The sequence below is a fragment of the Ambystoma mexicanum genome, unplaced genomic scaffold, assembly GCF_040938575.1.
Source record: "Ambystoma mexicanum isolate Mex_15411 unplaced genomic scaffold, UKY_AmexF1_1 Mex_scaf45, whole genome shotgun sequence".
Taxonomy (NCBI): Eukaryota; Metazoa; Chordata; class Amphibia; order Caudata; family Ambystomatidae; genus Ambystoma; species Ambystoma mexicanum.
This window is the reverse complement of record NW_027182461.1, coordinates 1-14,177: the sequence shown is the minus strand read 5'-3', so window position 1 is coordinate 14,177 and position 14,177 is coordinate 1. Positions and strand designations below refer to the sequence as shown.

The window sequence follows — 14,177 nt, the reverse complement described above, 5'->3', positions numbered from 1 at the left end:
CCGCCCACAGCATCTGAAAAGCGAGCTAGCTCATGCCTCTTGCCAGACGCGTACTGCGATATACAACGGCATGTTTGAAAGCCAACATGTACCGGGCCCCGCGGCGAGAGTCTCCACTCGCTTCGGACGCCATGCGTGACCGTGGCCAGTGCGCCCCCACCTATAAGCCCCCACCAGTTGAGACATAAGGGCATCGTGTGCACAGATGTTGAGGCATGTGATCTGGCACAACCCCCCCGCCACCTCCTCCTCCTCCTCCTCCTCCTCCCCCCCCCCGCCCCTCCCCTCATCATAACCGCAGTGTTTCGAGGCGCTGCCATTGGGCTGGCCGCCGGCAAAGATGATGATGGTAGTGTGAAATGTCAGCGCGGGGGGCGGGGGGGCAGACTTCAGAGGCTGATTTGCCACTCTCGCTTGCCACCGGTCTGAAGGCTGGTGGGAGGTTGAATTGGGGCACGCAAGGGCTGGGTGGTGGGGCTATTTTATCTGTCCACAGCGACTCATGAAAGGCTGAGCACAACCCACGGCAATCTCTTTTTGCTTCCTGTTTATTGTTGGGCCAGCCAGCCAATCGAAGGCTTCCCATTCCTGCGTCACCGCTTCATAGCCATACCTTCGGACAGCGACCAATCACAGCACAACGCGGGCTTTTTTCAAACCTGCGCCTGTTATCGCCTCAGCCAATGAGAGGAGAGCTTGGTCTTCATATACCAGCTCCCCGCCAGAGGAGCGCCATTGTATCTCGTAGAGAGAAAGCAGATCTAGCAGCGCTGCCATGGCCCGTACTAAGCAGACCGCCCGCAAGTCCACAGGAGGCAAGGCGCCTCGCAAGCAGCTGGCCACCAAGGCTGCCCGGAAGAGCGCCCCCGCCACTGGCGGCGTCAAGAAACCTCACCGCTACCGACCCGGCACTGTGGCTCTGAGGGAGATCCGCCGCTACCAGAAATCCACCGAGCTGCTCATCCGAAAGCTGCCCTTCCAGCGCCTGGTGCGAGAAATCGCCCAGGACTTCAAGACCGACCTGCGCTTCCAGAGCTCGGCCGTCATGGCCCTGCAGGAGGCCAGCGAGGCCTACCTGGTTGGGCTCTTTGAGGACACCAACCTCTGCGCCATCCACGCCAAGCGGGTCACCATCATGCCCAAGGACATCCAGCTGGCCCGCCGCATCCGGGGCGAGAGGGCTTGAGGCACACGGCAGCACCGCAACAACCGCAGAAAACACCACAAAGGCTCTTTTAAGAGCCGCCACATTGTCACAGACGAGCTGCTCCTATCCGCCCCTGCTCTTCGCTTGGCTACGCTCGTAGCTCGGGCGAGCTTTTGGCTTCAGAGGCAAAAGCCAAACATCCATTTGGCCCCATAGTTCACAGGGCTTTTCCGTGGCATGGAAGGCCCTCCAGTGTTGGGTGACGGAGGGGGGGATTTGAGGTATGCCCAAGATGCATTACTTATTCACCTGCCGGGCACACCCGGGGTCCCCCCCCCCCCCCACGGTAGCCGCAGGCATTATTTACGCACCATGCCAGGTTTGCGCCCGTGGTCAGCGGTCCTCTTGAGTGCTCGGAAGAGAGTGCAGGGTGCCCTGACTCTGAAGCGCTTGGAAGCAGCTCCTTTTCTGATCAGTGTTTGCAACGCGCCGTGGGGGCAAGTGGGGAGGCGGGGGATGCCGCCGACGGCATGGTGCCTGCCCCTAAACCATCAGAAGCGGCAGCTGGCTGTGAGTTCTTTGTTTGGCAGGCTCTCCCACCTACGCTACCCCGCCCAGAGACCAACGGCTAGTAAGCGCGGTCATTTCGAAACGCTGCCGTCTCCCCGCCCACCCGGCCCTGCGCAGACCGTGCTGCGCACGACCGCCAGCAGCCCTCCCTCTGGTCCGCCATGGGTGCATATAAGGAGCGGCTCAGGCGCTGAACCCGTCATTCTCCGCTCGCTTGTGAAGAAGAGAAGAGTCAGCATGTCTGGACGCGGCAAAGGAGGGAAAGGGCTCGGCAAAGGCGGCGCCAAGAGGCACAGGAAAGTGCTGCGAGACAACATCCAGGGCATCACCAAGCCCGCCATCCGCCGCCTGGCCCGCCGTGGCGGAGTCAAGCGCATCTCCGGCCTCATCTACGAGGAGACCCGGGGCGTGCTGAAGGTCTTCCTGGAGAACGTGATCCGGGATGCCGTCACCTACACCGAGCACGCCAAGAGGAAGACGGTCACCGCCATGGATGTGGTCTATGCCCTGAAGCGCCAGGGACGCACCCTCTACGGATTCGGGGGCTGAGCAGACCCCCACCCCCCACCGGACCCCACCTCTCGTTCCGACACCACAACACCAAAGGCTCTTTTAAGAGCCGCCCACACCCTCCCCGACCGAGCTGCTCATCTGCACTCTGCTTAAGCACCATACTCTGGCCCGCCTGAGCCAAAGTAGAGGGGCGTGCAAGGTTTATGTTTTGACTAGCAAGCCAGCGCCTTGAAAAAAAACCTCAGGCGAGTCTTGCACACTGATTTTATGAATGTCGCTTGTGTGTGAATGAAGAAAGAGATCAGAGCAAGCACATGGCGTTTTTGTGTCCTACTTGACAATTCTTTCTTTGCGCCCAGAATGTACCTGCAGGAGAAGGCAAAATCCTATGCCGAAGGTAAGGTCTTTCACACGGCTGTGCCTTCTGCCCCCGTGGCTATGAGGAGCGCTGGCTCTTGCCTAGAATGGGCCTGGCTACCAGTCGCGCCTTGAAACACTTGTGTATAGGCGCCTTTATAAATGCCATATGTCCTATCATATCATATCGGGATCGGGGCCAAGCCGGCCCGAATCCCCTCCAGTGCGCTAGGGCTTCTCGCTCTCGCCGAGGGGCAGGCTTTCCGATTGATTTACCCTTTGAACGCATTCGGGGTTGACCACAGCGCCGCCCTTTAACGCAAGGGGGCAACTGCACTCGGGGTTTGTGTATCCAGAAGGGAGAGCCAGGTGTCTGTGTCCTGCTCAGTTTGCCCCTCTACCCATTCTCCTGAGCGTGTGAATGGGGTGAGCGTTGCCGGAGGCCTCTGCGCGCGTCATGCTGGTCAGAGAGTTGCTGGTTAGTTAGTTAGTTAGTGAGGCACGCAAAGCGTCAAGGCCCACCATGGCCTCCTCCCCACACTCCTACCTACCACTGGCCTCTGCAGAGAGCTGCCCGTCTCACTTCCTTGCTTTGCCACTGCCAAGCCCTCTCACTGAGATAGATAGATACATTGTACACCGTGTTGGGAGAGTGGCAGATGAGGGGAGGGACCTGTCTGGGGATTCCACTCATTACCCTAAGGGAAGTGCAAGGGTTCCTGGGAGGCATGCATGAACCGTTTGACTCCAAGAAAGGAAGGCCTGGCCGAGATATGAAACCCAGAGTGGCCCATTTCACCCTTTTTTTTCCCTTTCTTTCCTTTTAGTGTTTTGGTGGGCAGGCGGAGGGCCCTCTCTCTCAAACCTCACTCTAACTTGCTCAGGTGCTGTGCCCAGTGGGGTCTGCTGGGAATTTTGCCCGTCAAGGGCAAAGCCCGTCAAGGGCAAAGCACAGTGGCGTTTGTCAGGCGTTCGTCAGGCTTTCGGGGCAGGGGCCAGAACGCCTGGCTGGCTGGCTGGCTGGCTGGCTGCTGCAGCTGCTGCTGCTGCTGCTGCTGCTGCTGCTGCTTCTCCCAGAAACCCAGCCCAGTGTCCCCAAGGACAGGCCTCTCCTCCCAGCGATGAGAAGAGGAGAAAGGAAGATCAAAGTGGGGCTGAGGCTTCCTCAGAAGGGTCAGGCCCTGTCGCGAACCAGAAGATGGACTCGGACTCAGAAGGGTCAGGCCCTGTGGCGAACCAGAAGATGGACTCGGACTACAGTGGGTCTTGGTGGAGACTTGTTTATTCAGATAAAAGAAACACGCCTATCGGCTCTCCCGCTATGAGGGAAGTTCCCTGCCTTCTAAAACAAAAACAAAGGGCGCCCGTCGAAGTCCAAGAATGAAAGAGCCCTGCCTGAGTCCACACTCCTAGTTGCTGACTGGCCCTCCCACGTTAGAAAACCTCGCTAAAAGGAAAAGGAGGCTTGCACAATAGCCTCGGAAGTGCGCGTCTGTCTGGCCCGACTCGTAGAGGGCTCATTTGCACAGCCCACACTTCTCCAGATCCCACCTTTATGGCACCGGGACTCCCCAAAGTCAAGTCCTGTGGCTCTTTGGCAGGGTTATTGGCTCTCAGTCCAATTCATCTCGTATATTTGTCGGCTTTCCCAGCCTTGGCAACAAGCACGCGCATCCATTGCCCTCCTTTGTTCACAGGGCGGGTGCCCATTCGCTTCTCTTAGGATCTAGTACTGGGGCGGATACCCCAGCCTTGGTAGACCGTGTTTGGATCTCTTCCCCTCTGTTTAACTTGGCTCGCACGCCCGTTCCACCCCTTTCAGAATGTCGTACGTTGGGCGGCTTCTCCAGCCGTGATATGCAGTATTTGTATCTCTTTCACTCTCTTTTGCTTGGGTCGTGGGCCCGTTCCGCTCTTTCAGACTTTCACACGCTTGGCGGCTTCTCCAGCGGTGACATGCAGTATTCGAGCCCCTCTCACGCTCGGTCTTACCTGGGTCTTGTGGCCGTCCATTTTCCCAGCCTCTCCTGCCGTGGACGGCTTCTCCAGTCTTTGCCCCCAACGTTTACAGCCCTCCCTCCCGTCCTCACGTTGGGAGTGTTTGCATCGCTGTTTGTGCTCGTCTGGTCGGTACAGGCACTCGCCGGGTGGGGCTCGGGGACTCTGGCTCCTTCCTGTTCCCTAGTCTCGGCGTCGGTCGCTGGGCGCCGGGCCCACCACTGTTCTCTAGCCGTCGCGCCCCCGGGGAAGGCGGTTTTCTTCCCGTCTTGGCTCCGCTCCTGACCCGGGGCCTCTTTGATATTAATTTTGTTTAACTATTTTCTTCTACCATTCTCCAAAGTCTCACGTGCTCAAAAGTCTGAAAACACACATCCAAAATAAAAAAGACTCTCTAATACCTGCTCGGTCAGAGCTCCCGCCTTGTAGCCTCCAGCTAGCGGGTCTCGCTTTGGCTAGGCCAACCGCTGGCTCGGGCCCTCCAGGACGTATCCACAGCGGCTCGCCTCTGCGTGTGGAGGATTCTCCTCCCGTCTGCACGAGTCGGTCACGGCGTAGGAGGTGTCTCCCCATTCACAGTTCTTACTGTGTTTAAGCACGTCGGTACTTGCCCAGGCCCCTAGGCCGGAGGGTCTTGCCGAGCGGGCTCACCTCCCTAGCCCTAGGCGGGGCAGGGCCGTCCCTGCCAACGCTTCTCCCTGCGTGTGCCCCAAGCGCTGATTTCTGCCCTTCCTGTCCCGCATATTGGAGGTTCCACCTTTGGGTGGCACGCCCCCCCGTGTGCCCGGCCTGCCACGCCCGAGCATGCTCCTTCATGGTCGAGGCCAGTGTCTGTGTGAAAAGGACATGGACTGGGACGAGGGGGCAGAAGGCCCGAGATCATGTAGGGTAAAGTGACTGCAAGCAAACACGGCCCCTGCATGCATGTAGAATGCAAAGACAATCTGGTTTCAGAGGCTGGCTGCCAGCAAATGGGCCCAGCAATTGAACCCTGGAAGCAAGGATAACCCCACGAAACATGAAATCAGGCACTTGTGGATGTTTTGTCCCAGCACGGGAGCGGTCCTTTAGAGTGGGCTGGTCACGTGAAAAGCTATTTGGGTTTGCTGGGTTTGGGGGAGTGCTGGTCAAATCCCTCAGCGATTACATCTGTTTCCAAGGAAGTGATTAAGAGTGCAGCAGGGGCAAAGGCCCGGCAGGGGACATTTTGGGGAAATCCAGGGCCTCGGAACAGCTGGCCCGATATGTTAGAATTTAGAAACGGGCGGGTTGCGAAGAGTACCTGGATTACGCCTCCCTTGGGTGGGAAAGGGCTCTACACCTAAAGTTCCGTATTGGAATTCTGCCAATTGCCGCATTTCGGCATAGATGGAACAATGCCGTTTCAACATCATGTATTCTTTGAGGCGAGCCCGAGGAGACTGTTCAACATTACTTATTACTCTGTCCGGCCACTAAGCCACTGAGGAAGCGCTTTTTGAAGCCTTTGTTTCTAAGGCGCGGCCTGCAGGTCAGTAGGTGATGCCATGGCAATATGCCCGGACACTGCAGGCGTAGAGGCTGTTCTTGCTACTGCTAGTTATTTGAGTTGGGAAGGAAAAATACACACGAGAAAGGCTAAGGGAGTAGAATAATGCTTTGGGGTAGAGAAACCCATTTGCATTGGCTGTCAATTTTGGTAAAATGCTGATCCCGCTTTCATTTGCTTCCTCTGGCAACATGACGAATTTGTTTTCCGATTGGAAGTGATTCATGAGCTAAGTGATTACGATGTTGTTGCATTTGTGGTTTGGATATCTGTGTGTAGCTTTTATGACCTTTTTGTCGAATTAAAGCTAATAAAGTAAAAACAAAAAACAAAAAAAAGAAATCTCACACACACACAGGCGCGCGGGCGCGCGCCAGGATTGAACTCCAAAAACATAGAGCCGCTCTGGGCATGGAGCCCTGTGTCCATTTTCAAGGGGCGTTTCTAGCCTTGGCTAACACACACTCTCAGAGCTGTGTTATTTCCTTCCTCTTCGGTGCGCTTTTCCTTCGGTCCCCGGGCGGTGAGGGGAGCAGACTTGATCAGGCACCGTAGGGAAAGAAGGGAAAAAGGATATGCTCGCGCTGCTATGCGTGGGAGGTGAGCAAGAGAGGTCGAATATGAAGCGGAAAACAAAGTTTGCCCATGTTCCTGTCGCAGCTGAAGGCGGCATGCCGGCTTTACAAGACGCTTGCAAGGGAGCCGAGGCCCTGCCAAGGGGAAGCTACTTTTGTGTAAGAGCTGGGAGATGTTGCGGTCCTGGTGACACATGTAAAATGACATAAATGTATGCGTGTCGCTATTAAAAAATGGATCATTTAGGCGGAGGAAACACAGTGTGTCGTTCGCAGGGACGGTGCTGTGAGCTGGGACCTGCCTCCCCTTCTGTGGACCAATCAGAAGGAAGCTCCTCCCTATATATGCACGCCGCTTGCCGGGCCGCCCATTACTGATCTGATCTGATCTGTGAGCGCGCTGACCGAGTCCTCCTGCAGAACAATGGCTGAAACTGCTCCCGCTGCTGTGGCTCCGCCGGCGGAACCTGCCGCCGCCGCCGCACCCAAGAAGAAGACGACGCAGAAGAAAGCAGCCGGCGCTGCCAAGGCCAAAAAGCCCACGGGGCCCAGCGTGGCCGACCTCGTCGTCAAGGTCGTGGCTGCCTCCACTGAGAGGAAGGGACTCTCCCTGCCCGCCATCAAGAAGGCTCTGAGCGCCCAGGGATACGACGTGGACAAGAACAACAGCAGAGTCAAGCTTGCCGTCAAGAGCCTGGTGAGCAAAGGAGCCCTAGCCCAGCTCAAGGGCACCGGTGCCTCTGGATCCTTCAAGCTCAACAAGAAGCAGTCGCAGGGCAAGGAGAAGGCGGCCAAGAAAGCGGCGGTGAAGAGCAAGACGCCCGCAGCAAAGAAGCCTGCCGGTGCTGCCAAGAAACCCAAAAAGGCTCCCGCCGGAGTCAAGAAGAGTCCCAAGAAGGTGAAGAAACCAGCAGGAGCCAAGAGCCCTAAAAAGCCCAAAGCTGCTCCAGCCAAGAAGGCCGCCAAGAGCCCCGCAAAAGCCAAAGCCGTGAAGGCGAAAGCGGCAAAGAAGAGCCCAGCCAAGGTCGTGAAGCCCAAGGCCGTCAAACCCAAAGCGGCAAAGCCCAAAAAGGCTGCACCCAAGAAGAAGTAGAGGCTTTCGCCGAGACCCTTCAAAAAACACACACAAAAAAACACAAAGGCTCTTTTAAGAGCCGCCCACAGCATCTGAAAAGCGAGCTAGCTCATGCCTCTTGCCAGACGCGTACTGCGATATACAACGGCATGTTTGAAAGCCAACATGTACCGGGCCCCGCGGCGAGAGTCTCCACTCGCTTCGGACGCCATGCGTGACCGTGGCCAGTGCGCCCCCACCTATAAGCCCCCACCAGTTGAGACATAAGGGCATCGTGTGCACAGATGTTGAGGCATGTGATCTGGCACAACCCCCCCGCCACCTCCTCCTCCTCCTCCTCCTCCTCCCCCCCCCCGCCCCTCCCCTCATCATAACCGCAGTGTTTCGAGGCGCTGCCATTGGGCTGGCCGCCGGCAAAGATGATGATGGTAGTGTGAAATGTCAGCGCGGGGGGCGGGGGGGCAGACTTCAGAGGCTGATTTGCCACTCTCGCTTGCCACCGGTCTGAAGGCTGGTGGGAGGTTGAATTGGGGCACGCAAGGGCTGGGTGGTGGGGCTATTTTATCTGTCCACAGCGACTCATGAAAGGCTGAGCACAACCCACGGCAATCTCTTTTTGCTTCCTGTTTATTGTTGGGCCAGCCAGCCAATCGAAGGCTTCCCATTCCTGCGTCACCGCTTCATAGCCATACCTTCGGACAGCGACCAATCACAGCACAACGCGGGCTTTTTTCAAACCTGCGCCTGTTATCGCCTCAGCCAATGAGAGGAGAGCTTGGTCTTCATATACCAGCTCCCCGCCAGAGGAGCGCCATTGTATCTCGTAGAGAGAAAGCAGATCTAGCAGCGCTGCCATGGCCCGTACTAAGCAGACCGCCCGCAAGTCCACAGGAGGCAAGGCGCCTCGCAAGCAGCTGGCCACCAAGGCTGCCCGGAAGAGCGCCCCCGCCACTGGCGGCGTCAAGAAACCTCACCGCTACCGACCCGGCACTGTGGCTCTGAGGGAGATCCGCCGCTACCAGAAATCCACCGAGCTGCTCATCCGAAAGCTGCCCTTCCAGCGCCTGGTGCGAGAAATCGCCCAGGACTTCAAGACCGACCTGCGCTTCCAGAGCTCGGCCGTCATGGCCCTGCAGGAGGCCAGCGAGGCCTACCTGGTTGGGCTCTTTGAGGACACCAACCTCTGCGCCATCCACGCCAAGCGGGTCACCATCATGCCCAAGGACATCCAGCTGGCCCGCCGCATCCGGGGCGAGAGGGCTTGAGGCACACGGCAGCACCGCAACAACCGCAGAAAACACCACAAAGGCTCTTTTAAGAGCCGCCACATTGTCACAGACGAGCTGCTCCTATCCGCCCCTGCTCTTCGCTTGGCTACGCTCGTAGCTCGGGCGAGCTTTTGGCTTCAGAGGCAAAAGCCAAACATCCATTTGGCCCCATAGTTCACAGGGCTTTTCCGTGGCATGGAAGGCCCTCCAGTGTTGGGTGACGGAGGGGGGGATTTGAGGTATGCCCAAGATGCATTACTTATTCACCTGCCGGGCACACCCGGGGTCCCCCCCCCCCCCCCACGGTAGCCGCAGGCATTATTTACGCACCATGCCAGGTTTGCGCCCGTGGTCAGCGGTCCTCTTGAGTGCTCGGAAGAGAGTGCAGGGTGCCCTGACTCTGAAGCGCTTGGAAGCAGCTCCTTTTCTGATCAGTGTTTGCAACGCGCCGTGGGGGCAAGTGGGGAGGCGGGGGATGCCGCCGACGGCATGGTGCCTGCCCCTAAACCATCAGAAGCGGCAGCTGGCTGTGAGTTCTTTGTTTGGCAGGCTCTCCCACCTACGCTACCCCGCCCAGAGACCAACGGCTAGTAAGCGCGGTCATTTCGAAACGCTGCCGTCTCCCCGCCCACCCGGCCCTGCGCAGACCGTGCTGCGCACGACCGCCAGCAGCCCTCCCTCTGGTCCGCCATGGGTGCATATAAGGAGCGGCTCAGGCGCTGAACCCGTCATTCTCCGCTCGCTTGTGAAGAAGAGAAGAGTCAGCATGTCTGGACGCGGCAAAGGAGGGAAAGGGCTCGGCAAAGGCGGCGCCAAGAGGCACAGGAAAGTGCTGCGAGACAACATCCAGGGCATCACCAAGCCCGCCATCCGCCGCCTGGCCCGCCGTGGCGGAGTCAAGCGCATCTCCGGCCTCATCTACGAGGAGACCCGGGGCGTGCTGAAGGTCTTCCTGGAGAACGTGATCCGGGATGCCGTCACCTACACCGAGCACGCCAAGAGGAAGACGGTCACCGCCATGGATGTGGTCTATGCCCTGAAGCGCCAGGGACGCACCCTCTACGGATTCGGGGGCTGAGCAGACCCCCACCCCCCACCGGACCCCACCTCTCGTTCCGACACCACAACACCAAAGGCTCTTTTAAGAGCCGCCCACACCCTCCCCGACCGAGCTGCTCATCTGCACTCTGCTTAAGCACCATACTCTGGCCCGCCTGAGCCAAAGTAGAGGGGCGTGCAAGGTTTATGTTTTGACTAGCAAGCCAGCGCCTTGAAAAAAAACCTCAGGCGAGTCTTGCACACTGATTTTATGAATGTCGCTTGTGTGTGAATGAAGAAAGAGATCAGAGCAAGCACATGGCGTTTTTGTGTCCTACTTGACAATTCTTTCTTTGCGCCCAGAATGTACCTGCAGGAGAAGGCAAAATCCTATGCCGAAGGTAAGGTCTTTCACACGGCTGTGCCTTCTGCCCCCGTGGCTATGAGGAGCGCTGGCTCTTGCCTAGAATGGGCCTGGCTACCAGTCGCGCCTTGAAACACTTGTGTATAGGCGCCTTTATAAATGCCATATGTCCTATCATATCATATCGGGATCGGGGCCAAGCCGGCCCGAATCCCCTCCAGTGCGCTAGGGCTTCTCGCTCTCGCCGAGGGGCAGGCTTTCCGATTGATTTACCCTTTGAACGCATTCGGGGTTGACCACAGCGCCGCCCTTTAACGCAAGGGGGCAACTGCACTCGGGGTTTGTGTATCCAGAAGGGAGAGCCAGGTGTCTGTGTCCTGCTCAGTTTGCCCCTCTACCCATTCTCCTGAGCGTGTGAATGGGGTGAGCGTTGCCGGAGGCCTCTGCGCGCGTCATGCTGGTCAGAGAGTTGCTGGTTAGTTAGTTAGTTAGTGAGGCACGCAAAGCGTCAAGGCCCACCATGGCCTCCTCCCCACACTCCTACCTACCACTGGCCTCTGCAGAGAGCTGCCCGTCTCACTTCCTTGCTTTGCCACTGCCAAGCCCTCTCACTGAGATAGATAGATACATTGTACACCGTGTTGGGAGAGTGGCAGATGAGGGGAGGGACCTGTCTGGGGATTCCACTCATTACCCTAAGGGAAGTGCAAGGGTTCCTGGGAGGCATGCATGAACCGTTTGACTCCAAGAAAGGAAGGCCTGGCCGAGATATGAAACCCAGAGTGGCCCATTTCACCCTTTTTTTTCCCTTTCTTTCCTTTTAGTGTTTTGGTGGGCAGGCGGAGGGCCCTCTCTCTCAAACCTCACTCTAACTTGCTCAGGTGCTGTGCCCAGTGGGGTCTGCTGGGAATTTTGCCCGTCAAGGGCAAAGCCCGTCAAGGGCAAAGCACAGTGGCGTTTGTCAGGCGTTCGTCAGGCTTTCGGGGCAGGGGCCAGAACGCCTGGCTGGCTGGCTGGCTGGCTGGCTGCTGCAGCTGCTGCTGCTGCTGCTGCTGCTGCTGCTGCTGCTGCTTCTCCCAGAAACCCAGCCCAGTGTCCCCAAGGACAGGCCTCTCCTCCCAGCGATGAGAAGAGGAGAAAGGAAGATCAAAGTGGGGCTGAGGCTTCCTCAGAAGGGTCAGGCCCTGTCGCGAACCAGAAGATGGACTCGGACTCAGAAGGGTCAGGCCCTGTGGCGAACCAGAAGATGGACTCGGACTACAGTGGGTCTTGGTGGAGACTTGTTTATTCAGATAAAAGAAACACGCCTATCGGCTCTCCCGCTATGAGGGAAGTTCCCTGCCTTCTAAAACAAAAACAAAGGGCGCCCGTCGAAGTCCAAGAATGAAAGAGCCCTGCCTGAGTCCACACTCCTAGTTGCTGACTGGCCCTCCCACGTTAGAAAACCTCGCTAAAAGGAAAAGGAGGCTTGCACAATAGCCTCGGAAGTGCGCGTCTGTCTGGCCCGACTCGTAGAGGGCTCATTTGCACAGCCCACACTTCTCCAGATCCCACCTTTATGGCACCGGGACTCCCCAAAGTCAAGTCCTGTGGCTCTTTGGCAGGGTTATTGGCTCTCAGTCCAATTCATCTCGTATATTTGTCGGCTTTCCCAGCCTTGGCAACAAGCACGCGCATCCATTGCCCTCCTTTGTTCACAGGGCGGGTGCCCATTCGCTTCTCTTAGGATCTAGTACTGGGGCGGATACCCCAGCCTTGGTAGACCGTGTTTGGATCTCTTCCCCTCTGTTTAACTTGGCTCGCACGCCCGTTCCACCCCTTTCAGAATGTCGTACGTTGGGCGGCTTCTCCAGCCGTGATATGCAGTATTTGTATCTCTTTCACTCTCTTTTGCTTGGGTCGTGGGCCCGTTCCGCTCTTTCAGACTTTCACACGCTTGGCGGCTTCTCCAGCGGTGACATGCAGTATTCGAGCCCCTCTCACGCTCGGTCTTACCTGGGTCTTGTGGCCGTCCATTTTCCCAGCCTCTCCTGCCGTGGACGGCTTCTCCAGTCTTTGCCCCCAACGTTTACAGCCCTCCCTCCCGTCCTCACGTTGGGAGTGTTTGCATCGCTGTTTGTGCTCGTCTGGTCGGTACAGGCACTCGCCGGGTGGGGCTCGGGGACTCTGGCTCCTTCCTGTTCCCTAGTCTCGGCGTCGGTCGCTGGGCGCCGGGCCCACCACTGTTCTCTAGCCGTCGCGCCCCCGGGGAAGGCGGTTTTCTTCCCGTCTTGGCTCCGCTCCTGACCCGGGGCCTCTTTGATATTAATTTTGTTTAACTATTTTCTTCTACCATTCTCCAAAGTCTCACGTGCTCAAAAGTCTGAAAACACACATCCAAAATAAAAAAGACTCTCTAATACCTGCTCGGTCAGAGCTCCCGCCTTGTAGCCTCCAGCTAGCGGGTCTCGCTTTGGCTAGGCCAACCGCTGGCTCGGGCCCTCCAGGACGTATCCACAGCGGCTCGCCTCTGCGTGTGGAGGATTCTCCTCCCGTCTGCACGAGTCGGTCACGGCGTAGGAGGTGTCTCCCCATTCACAGTTCTTACTGTGTTTAAGCACGTCGGTACTTGCCCAGGCCCCTAGGCCGGAGGGTCTTGCCGAGCGGGCTCACCTCCCTAGCCCTAGGCGGGGCAGGGCCGTCCCTGCCAACGCTTCTCCCTGCGTGTGCCCCAAGCGCTGATTTCTGCCCTTCCTGTCCCGCATATTGGAGGTTCCACCTTTGGGTGGCACGCCCCCCCGTGTGCCCGGCCTGCCACGCCCGAGCATGCTCCTTCATGGTCGAGGCCAGTGTCTGTGTGAAAAGGACATGGACTGGGACGAGGGGGCAGAAGGCCCGAGATCATGTAGGGTAAAGTGACTGCAAGCAAACACGGCCCCTGCATGCATGTAGAATGCAAAGACAATCTGGTTTCAGAGGCTGGCTGCCAGCAAATGGGCCCAGCAATTGAACCCTGGAAGCAAGGATAACCCCACGAAACATGAAATCAGGCACTTGTGGATGTTTTGTCCCAGCACGGGAGCGGTCCTTTAGAGTGGGCTGGTCACGTGAAAAGCTATTTGGGTTTGCTGGGTTTGGGGGAGTGCTGGTCAAATCCCTCAGCGATTACATCTGTTTCCAAGGAAGTGATTAAGAGTGCAGCAGGGGCAAAGGCCCGGCAGGGGACATTTTGGGGAAATCCAGGGCCTCGGAACAGCTGGCCCGATATGTTAGAATTTAGAAACGGGCGGGTTGCGAAGAGTACCTGGATTACGCCTCCCTTGGGTGGGAAAGGGCTCTACACCTAAAGTTCCAGTTCCGTATTGGAATTCTGCCAATTGCCGCATTTCGGCATAGATGGAACAATGCCGTTTCAACATCATGTATTCTTTGAGGCGAGCCCGAGGAGACTGTTCAACATTACTTATTACTCTGTCCGGCCACTAAGCCACTGAGGAAGCGCTTTTTGAAGCCTTTGTTTCTAAGGCGCGGCCTGCAGGTCAGTAGGTGATGCCATGGCAATATGCCCGGACACTGCAGGCGTAGAGGCTGTTCTTGCTACTGCTAGTTATTTGAGTTGGGAAGGAAAAATACACACGAGAAAGGCTAAGGGAGTAGAATAATGCTTTGGGGTAGAGAAACCCATTTGCATTGGCTGTCAATTTTGGTAAAATGCTGATCCCGCTTTCATTTGCTTCCTCTGGCAACATGACGAATTTGTTTTCC

At 57.4% G+C, this 14,177-nt stretch overlaps 1 protein-coding gene across 1 annotated transcript; it reads left to right on the top strand.

Annotated features, from left to right (window-relative positions):
- The first annotated feature begins 7,064 nt into the window (after positions 1-7,064).
- LOC138559159 (histone H1-like) lies at positions 7,065-7,842 on the top strand. Its single transcript, XM_069642724.1, has one exon. It carries the CDS (start codon positions 7,113-7,115, stop codon positions 7,779-7,781), a length of 669 nt encoding a protein of 222 aa, XP_069498825.1. The 5' UTR covers positions 7,065-7,112; the 3' UTR covers positions 7,782-7,842.
- Positions 7,843-14,177: the final 6,335 nt, after the last annotated feature.